At 33.5% G+C, this 10133-nt stretch overlaps 1 protein-coding gene across 1 annotated transcript; it reads right to left on the reverse strand.

The window, feature by feature from the left end:
* Positions 1-4079: 4079 nt before the first annotated feature.
* Positions 4080-6857, reverse strand: LOC144838133 (aggrecan core protein-like). The gene is made up of 3 exons (XM_078693493.1): positions 6797-6857; positions 5109-5338; positions 4080-4988 (listed from the first exon to the last, which is right to left on the reverse strand). The coding sequence occupies exons 1-3, from the start codon at positions 6855-6857 to the stop codon at positions 4080-4082; spliced, it is 1200 nt and encodes a 399-aa protein (XP_078549619.1).
* Positions 6858-10133: the final 3276 nt, after the last annotated feature.

Consider the following 10133-nt stretch of genomic DNA (forward strand, 5'->3'; position numbering starts at 1 on the left):
CAATAAAGTGCTTAGGCCTATACCAAATGCCTAAAACAAATGTGTATACGTGCTTTACAGAAAAAAAAAAAAGAATTATGAAATTATTATCCTAAATATAATGGGGGAGAGAAAGAATGAGAATGAATTGATATGATGCACATGAACTATATTTACCGCTCAACGGAACAAGCGTCTAGAAATAAGAAAATAGTTGTATGCATTGTTCATAATGTTATAAGATACGAATTTTACTGATTTCTAATGACTAACAAACGCTAAACCGGTAAATAAAAAAGTTAAGAAAACAACCAGTACGAAAAGTTTTTAAATTACGTGTTATTTTTAAATTTATACATACTAATAATAATATTTTACATAGCTCTGAAAAACACCAATACATATTTATTTCTTCAAAAAAACATAAGAAAAAAAACAATGGAACAAGATATCTCTCAATATAGTAAAAAGAAATGTAAAACAAACTAATTAAAACAGAGATACTTGAATTAAACATAAACGATGGAAAAAGGCTCTACTCTAGAAGGAACACCAAATGAGGTTATTAAAGCGGCATTTGTACCGAGCAAGCCGTAACACATTTAACAAAATCTAATAAAACAAATTTATAGAAAAGTAAACAATTAAACGTCTTGCTTTTTGTTCGGGTTGTACCCCAAGCTTATGACATATGTTAACGTGTAGAGATTAATAATAATAATAGTACACTTTTATAAAGCGCTGATGTCCCACAGCGCTAAAAGACCAACAAGAATTATTGAAAAAGGTGAGAATTTAGAAGTGTAAAAAAAACCCCATAAGATTCAAGGTGTGACAGAAATCAGAAACTGATTGGTAAACTAGAGTGGATATTTTGTAGATTATACGCTGTTCAATTTTAAGCCATTGAAGTTCTTTTAATAAATGAGACACATGATCAAACTTTCTCAAGTTAAAAACTAGCTCGACTGGCCTATTTTGCAAAACTTAAAGACGTTTTATTTCTTTGCAAGATGTTCCACGAAGTAAGGAATCACAATAGTCGAGTCGTTCCAAGACAAGACAACGTACAGCATTTTCACAAGTGGGTTTATTAATATACGTACTTACGAATTTCTACCTAATAAATTTCGAATACTAACATTTACAGATCTACAGAGGGCCAACACTTGATTAGACATGCTTAACTAACCATCAAATATAACACCAACAGTCTTAATTGATTTTGATTGATGGATTGTGGTGTTGCCAATATGAAGGCAATTATAGATACTTATTAAGATTTTGGAACGTGACAAAATGCATCATACTTTAAAGATCCAGATTTCGGTCCAGAAAATTCAGCTCCAATTGGGCTACAGTTACTTAAACACGAATATGCAACGTATTTGTCTTTGATCCATCCTCTTCTAAGTTGTTGATAGCCAGCTTCGTTAGCTGCTCTCATCTGGTTTTTAGAGGCAAGAGAACCGCCGATTTCTGCACACTTTTGCATTGCCTGCCAGTATGTTAAGTCAGCACCAGACGAATCTGTCGGCATAACATGTATTATACCATGATCTGGATATGGGTAAGCACCCGGTTCCACATTTAACAATGAACAATAGGCTTGCTGGTAATAATTGTCGGGATTGACAATTCTAAATCTATTTCCCGTTATTGCGTTTTCCCAACATATTTCTGCGTTTTCAGGCTTCGATTTTAGGTTGTTTGAAAACCAAGCTGTCTCGCACGTCTTAACACCATTTACGCTAACGTTATACAGCTCCATTGGTAACGCAAGGTGTCCGTTAAACTCATCTCTACAGCGTGTTTCTGCATCGGCGTAGTGATATCCCTGTGTGCTATCATAGCTAATATGCAGAATTCTGCAGTCAGAATGGTAGTTTATTCTAAAAGGCATGATGATAGAGTTTATGTAACAATAGAAACAGGAATATAATGCTGCACGATCCGGATAAAGATTACAACGAAGATCTGGACTAACGAGTTCACACATTGTCTGGTCGTTACTGAAGGTAACCTCACCACTAATCAGCCAACAGATATCACACGTCAATTTCACTCCGTACTTGATGGCAGATATCAGTATTTCGTAAGGAGCAAGAAATCCTTTCAAACGACGACATTCAGTAGACGCTTCGTCATAATTTACATCACGTGATATTTTAACAACAATTCCGTCCCATACCTATACAAGAAAGCGAATTTACGTTTGTTCATAGGTATACACATTTTTCTTATGCACGCATCCAGAGGGAGGGGGAGTTTAAACTACTGCAGTGGAGGGGGAGGGGTGGTTTGGTATGGAAGAGGTACACCCTCTAGCTGGGTATTTCATCTAGTACCTAAGATCATAACGCATTTGCTAAATTTGAAATGATTGATTTGATATTAATAATTTTAAAAAGAAATTATAATAATAGTTTACGCATTACTTACTGTGACTTTATATTCCAAATGCACTCCAGATTTAAATGTACTTGCTTCTTTCTTGAATTCACAATTTCCGTTTCCATCCTTAATAATTATATATTCACATGTGTAATCTCCAAGTCGTAGGCAGTGTTGAGCGCAGCGAATAGCAGTGGGTATCTCAAAAACGTTTGTTACCAGATCATTACTTCGGTTAGTTAAAGTAAAAATCTTTGATTTTAAACCTGGCGTTAGACCTTAGAAAAAATATATGTAAAGTGTAATGATATCTATTTGGTCGTTAATGTATGAACTCTACATAACAAAAAACAGACTCTAAAATAAGCCAATTAAGTACAAATGTTCTACAAGTATGTAATTAATTAAATATATATTGCCCCTATGAAATTCAATTTTTTCTTGAATATGTTATTTTAATGTCACATAATAGTTATTCAGCCCAAATATGATATGACATCATCATGTTCATATATGGGCACATCATCATGTGTCACATAAACTTTGATAGTGTAGACAGAGCTAATATATACCGATCTTTACTTACCTGTCACAGAGCTGGCTAAACTTAGGCCAACTAAAATTGTACACATAATATCTGCTGTGTGAACAAGCATCATGACCACCGGCTGTACGAGCGAAGTGAGATTCTATTACTATAATTTAACTATTTGTTAGAAGAGCTGTTTAGAAGTTGAAGAGCTGTTGGTTGAAGTAAGACGGATCAAAATACAATTAGAAAATGCAAAACCCATAAAGTATAGTCAAACATGTAATAAGTTAGCAATATAAATGGAAATGAATAATTTATTGTACAATGCTTATTCAAATAAAAAAATTATTTATAATAAAAAACCAATTCAGTTGTTGTCATTATAATTACTTGGTTTCACGACCATAACAATAAAAGCTCATAAAATGGACACAAGAAAGATACAATTTAACACATTTACGGTAATCTAATCTAATCAATATCAATTCATTTTATATACGGTACCGTTTAAGTACTGACATAATAAAGAGACTGATCAAGTATTGGATAAACATTAATAAAATGGAAAATAATAGATTACCAAATATATGCTACCAAACTCAAAGATCGTGGGCGGAAAATGGCAAGAACTGTTGGGCGTTCGAAATAAAACATCTTCTGGATAATTTCAGTTGTGGTTATAGGTGGTTTTAGATACAGTTTAATCAATGAAAACATTTTACCTATTATTTCACAAAGGATTGGGATGTTGCGTCTCAATTTTTTACAAAAATATTAAATTTGACCATTTTAACGAACCTTATGTTTTTGATTTAAATTTTAAGTATAGAACATTAATACCAGTAGTTATTAATAAAAATAAATGTTATATACAATTATCGACAAAGTTGATATACATGCGTAAAAGGTTTTTAAAAAACCGGGTGATAAGCGATCTAAAGAAGAAAAATTGTCAAATAGTGTTCATCACAGGAGCCGCAGTAAAGTGGCCTGCCACCTGAATCAACTCAACAAAGCATAGGCGCACCAACGCAAGTTCTTCGGATGATCTACGCGGCATGATTGGTCAAATTACTTGCGGAGCGCTTACGTCGAGTTGAGTTGCTTTCAATTTTTTTAATTCAATTCAAACAATCGTTGAATCTGTGAAACTAATAATTGTACCATATACTTATTAAGATTTGGGAACGTGACAAAATGCATCATACTTTAAAGATCCAGATTTCGGTCCTGAAAAGTCAGCTCCAATTGGGCTACAGTCACTTAAACAAGAATATGCAACGTATTTGTTTTTTATCCATCCTCTTCTAAGTTGTTGATAGCCAGCTTCGTTAGCTGCTCTCATCTGGTTTTTAGACGCAAGAGAACCACCGATTTCTGTACACTTTTGCATTGCCTGCCAGTATGTTAAGGTAGCATCAGCATCTGTCGGCTTAACATGTATTACGCCATGGTCTGGATATGGGTAAGCACCCGGTTCCACATCTAACAATGAACAGTATGCTGGCAAGTAATAAATCTCGGGATTGACAATTCTAAATTGATTTCCCGTTATTACGTTTTCCCAACATACATCTTTTTCAGTCTTCGATTTTTGGTTGTCTGAAAACCAAGCTATCTCGCACGTCTTAACACCATTTACGCTAACGTTATACAGCTCCATTGGTAACGCAAGGTGTCCGTTAAACTCATCTCTACAGCGTGTTTCTGCATCGGCGTAGTGATATCCCTGCGTGCTATCATAGCTAATATGCAGAATTCTGCAGTCAGAATGGTAGTCTATTCCAAAAGGCATGATGATAGAGTTTATGTAACAATAGAAACAGGAATATAATGCTGCACGATCCGGATAAAGATTACAACGCAGATCTGGATTAACGAGTTCACACGTTGTCTGGTCGTTACTGAACGTAACCTCACCACTAATCAGCCAACAGATATCACACGTTAAATTCATTCCGTACTTGATGGCAGATACCAGTATTTCGTAAGGAGCAAGAAATCCTTTCAAACGACGGCATTCAGTAGACGCTTGGTCATAATTTACATCACGTGATATTTTAACAACAATTCCGTCCCATACCTATAGAAACAATACACACATTAAAACCATATGAATTAATATAGTATGTATACTGGATATTTATCGAGAGATTAACATAGATTTGTTGTTACAATAACACGCTAGACGTACTATACTTACTGTGACTTTATATTCCAAATTCACTCCAGTTCTAGACCCAATTTTTTCTTTCTTGAATTCACATCTTTTCAATTTTGCAATAATTGTTATATATGAACATGTGTAATCTCCAAGTCGTAGGCAGTGTTGAGCACAACGAATAGCAGTGGGTATCTCAACAACAGTTGTTACCAGATCATTACTTCGGCTAACTAGTGTAAAGATCTTTGATTTCAAACCTGGCGTTACACCTTAGTGGAAAAAAGCAGGTAGATCAAGTAAGGCGAAAAATACTTAGGCCTACTACACTTTACTTTTTGAGACTTAATAACCAAAACTGTAATATAATAAATACTATCAATTTGTCACAGAGTAGGCTAATGTATAATAATGTGCTAATTGTATTAATTCAATTGTCCGGAGATAGCCTTAAGTCATCTGACCATCAGTTTGCGTTTAAATCGGGTCACTCCACAGATACATGTATATTTGTCTTAAAACAAGTTGTTGAATTTTATACTCGGATCGGCAAAATAGCCCTTTATATGCTTGCTTTCTTGATGCCTCTAAGGCATATGACAGAGTAAATCATTGGACTCTTTTTAAGAAATTGTTAAACAGAAAGATGCCAACAGCAATTGTAAAATTTTTATCGTGTTGGTACTCACAGCAACAGTTTTGTATTAAATGGGGAAGATCCATCTCCCGATGGTTCTATGTAAGAAACGGAGTGCGACAGGGTGGAATCATGTCTCCGTTACTGTATAATGTTTACATTGATGATTTGAATGTAGCACTTAGTAGATGTGGTTACGGGTGTAGAACCTCAAATACTGTCCTAAATAATTTAAGTTATGCTGATGACTATTATGGCTCCATCTTTTTATGGGTTAAAAAATATGGTTAAAATATGTGAGCAGTATGGTTTAGAACATGATGTTATTTATAACGCAAACAAATCTGTCTGTATGGTTTTTTTCTCCAAAGAAGAAACATGGTGAAGTGGTATCAAATATTATGCTAAATAATGATATATTATCTTACGTCAATGAAGTGACTTACCTAGGTCATATTTTACGTAATAATTTAGATGATTCTAATGACATTAATCGCCAGTATCGAGCTCTTTGCATTCGAGGTAACACTCTTTGTAGACGTTTTAGTAGATGTAATGAGAAGGTTAAATGTAATCTGTTCAGGTCGTTTTGTACTAATCTGTACTGTTGTATGTTATGGTCTAACCACACTGTTAAGATTATTAAATCTTTGGAGGTGTGCTACAACAATTCATTGAGAATGTTGCTAGGTTTACCTAAGCACTGTAGTGCTAGTAATATGTTTGCCACGAGGAGAATTCCCTCTTTCTACGAGCATGTACGTAAGTGCGTCTATGGTTTTAGATTAAGAATTGTGAATAGTGAAAACGATCTGGTTAGATGTACCACGAACTATTTGTTACGAGATTCAAATCTCTACACTAAGTGGAAAAAACTCCTATTTTAGTTTGATCTTCCGGTTTTGTATTATTTGTTGTATATATAGTATATATGGAATATTTATTCTGAAATAAAGTGATCAAATCAAATCAAATAAACTAAAGTCTGAACTAGAACAATTCTATCTACAAATACGAATTTACTATAGGCCTCTATCTGACGCCAAATCAAGTTTCTTCAATAAATAATTTGAAGGTACCTCATAGTACTAACCTGTCACAGCCACTGCTAAACTTAGGCCAACTAAAACTGTACAAATAAGAACGAGTTGCATAGTTGTTTAGTTCAGTACTTGCAACAAGATACTATTGTTAACACATTGGAACATTGTATTATATATACTGTAGTGCAACTATTATCATAATTATATTCCCGTTATTGAACGATCAAACCAGTTACAAAATTAAAATCTACAGGCCTAATAGTCAGTAGTAATAAAATGATAAAAATGTAAAGTAATGCCTATTCATAGAACGAACTTTGTTTTTCCTTCTCATTTCATTTCATTTACTAAAGTAATTATTGTATTATTTTATAATAAAACGTTTATTTAACACTCCTAATGTATGACTTAATGTAGGCCCAATTCTCATAAAACACAATGCATACGGTAATGTACAATAGCAACAATAAACTTACAATTATTTAGACCTTCTCCGTTTTAGATATACAAATCGACAACATTAAGTACATTGCATAATCAATCAGTTAAGTGCATTTGTATAAACGTTCAATATTTTTGACTTGTGTGATATTGGCCGAAGTTCAAAATTACTAATAAAGAAAAATAATTTGGACAAATAAAGACAAATTCGATAAATAGTATTTGTTTCATATATATTTAATAGATGATTATAAAATTGCTATTGATACATAACACTATCCTTCCTTTAATTTTGATAATCTTTCTTTTCGGAGTAATACCATGCGCGAATGTGCAGCAACTTTCAATCGTTTAAGTGTAAAATGTTCAGAAGGAGCACACGTGACAAAATCTCCACTAAAAAGTATAGACATTATTATTAAGCATCGGTAAATATACAACAAAAATTACCATTGTACAAATTGTTCAAAGTTATCTAGCTTTTATATATTGATTCAAGTGTTATGTTAGTTAGTTCTCAAAATTGTTTTCAGTTCCACAAATCTTCATAAAATCAATTTACCTGAACTTGTTCATGTCGATGATGCAAACATACCAATAAAGGTTGCAGTTTGTAAACAACACACAAGTTATTGCTTGAAAACGCTAAAATACTATACGGATCATACCAGATTCCAAACCAACCGGACTAGGCTTATGGCATTCAATAACAGAATTAACCTGTCCCGTGGCGTCAGAATCTCCCTCTTGCTTCAGCAACGTACTGGTATAGGCTAACGCTGTTCTAAACTCCAGAGAGACACCTGTATAGAATATCGTAATATGTGTGACGAACAACCGCTATTATCCGATGAAAACTGTATATTGCTTCAGTAAGCAATTTATCTGCCTTGATACTAACGTAATATCCTAAATTTGTTTCCTAATTTTACAATCTCAGTGCTTTTGTTCCAATATAAACAATGTTATTTTTGTTAAAATCATAAACAAAAATTAATCAGCAAATTTCGAAATATTCAACTACTATTTTATATAGATATTGGTATGTTTTGTCATATTTGTTATGAAGTTTCGTTATTATGTTATGATAGTGACAATAAATGGTTTATATATATCAAATGCCTAAAACAAATGTGTCCCTCTACGCGCTTTAAAAAAGAAAGAATTATGTAAAAGTAACGGAGAAAGATAGAATGAGAATGAATTGATATGTTGCAGATGAACTATTTTTACCGCTCAACGGTACAAGCGTCGAGAAATATGACAAAAGTGGTATGCATTGTTCATAATGTTATAATATACGAATTTTATTGATTTCCAATGACTAACAAACGCTAACCGGGTAAATAAAAAAAGTTAAGAAAACAACCAGTACGAAAAGTTCTTAAATTACTTTTTTTTTTAAATTTATACATACTAATATTTTACATTAGATCTGAAAAACATCAAATACATATTTATTTCTTCAAAAAAACCTATCGGGATTTCACACGATTTTAAACAAAATGTCTTATCATCAGATCTCCCTATGTAATTTTATAATACTATTCCCCACAATATATTCCGATGCCGCATATTTAATTTGATCTTTATTAATTTGCAGTATAATTTTTATTTTTTAACTACTGTATCTTTACACGCGCGGTCCGATCCGAAAATAAACAAAAAACTAAAATGGCTATAGCCACTAACGGCCAACTTTGGAACCTAGGTAAACATAATTTATATATAGATGAGACACATGATCAAATTTTCTCTAGTTAAAAACTAGCTTGGCTGCCCTATTTTTCTTATTTAACTTAAACACGTTTTATTTCTTTGCAAGAGATGATGCAGGAATAGTCGAGTCGTTCCAAGACAAGACAACGTACAACATTTCACAAGTGAGTATATTAATATACGTACCTACGAATTTCTACCTAATAAATTTCGAAGGTTAACATTTACAGATCTGCAGAGGGCAGACACTTCAAATCAAATATCACACCAAGAGTCTTATCTTAATTGATTTTATTTGATGGATTGTGATGTTGCCAATATGAAGGCAATTAAAGATTATAGATGGGTATTGATTTACATTTTAATATTGAAATACTTCATTGCAGTTATTAATAAAAATAAATTTTATATACAATTATCGACAAAGTTGATATACATGCGTAAAAGGTTTTTAAAAAACCGGGTGATAAGCGATCTAAAGAAGAAAAATTGTCAAATAGTGTTCATCAGAGGAGCCGTAGTAAAGTGGCCTGCCACCTGAATCAACTCAACAAAGCATAGACGCACCAACGCAAGTTCTTCGGATGATCTACGCGGCATGATTGGTCAAATTACTTGCGGTGCGCTTACGTCGAGTTGAGTTGCGTTCAATCTTTTTAATTCAATTCAAACAATCGGTGAATCTGTGAAACTAATAATTGTACCATATACTTATTAAGATTTGGGAACGTGACAAAATGCATCATACTTTAAAGATTCAGATTTCGGTCCTGAAAAGTCAGCTCCAATTGGGCTACAGTCACTTAAACACGAAGATGCAACGTATTTGTCTTTGATCCATCCTCTTTTAAGTTTTTGATAGCCAGCTTCGTTAGCTGCTCTCATCTGGTTTTTAGAGGCAAGAGAACCACCGATTTCTGTACACTTTTGCATTGCCTTCCAGTATGTTAAGGTAGCATCAGCATCATCATCTGTCGGATTAACATGTATTACGCCATGATCTGGATATGGGTAAGCACCCGGTTCCACATCTAACAATGAACAGTATGCTGGCAAGTAATAAATCTCGGGATTGACAATTCTAAATTTATTTCCCGTTATTGCGTTTTCCCAACATACATCTTTTTCAGCCTTCGATATTTGGTTGTTTGAAAACCAAACAAACCCGCACGTCTTAACACCATTTACGCTAACGTTATACAGCTCCATTGGTAACGCAAGGTGTCC

The sequence above is a fragment of the Antedon bifida genome, chromosome 3 (genome assembly GCF_963402885.1).
Source record: "Antedon bifida chromosome 3, ecAntBifi1.1, whole genome shotgun sequence".
In the NCBI taxonomy this organism is placed as follows: Eukaryota; Metazoa; Echinodermata; class Crinoidea; order Comatulida; family Antedonidae; genus Antedon; species Antedon bifida.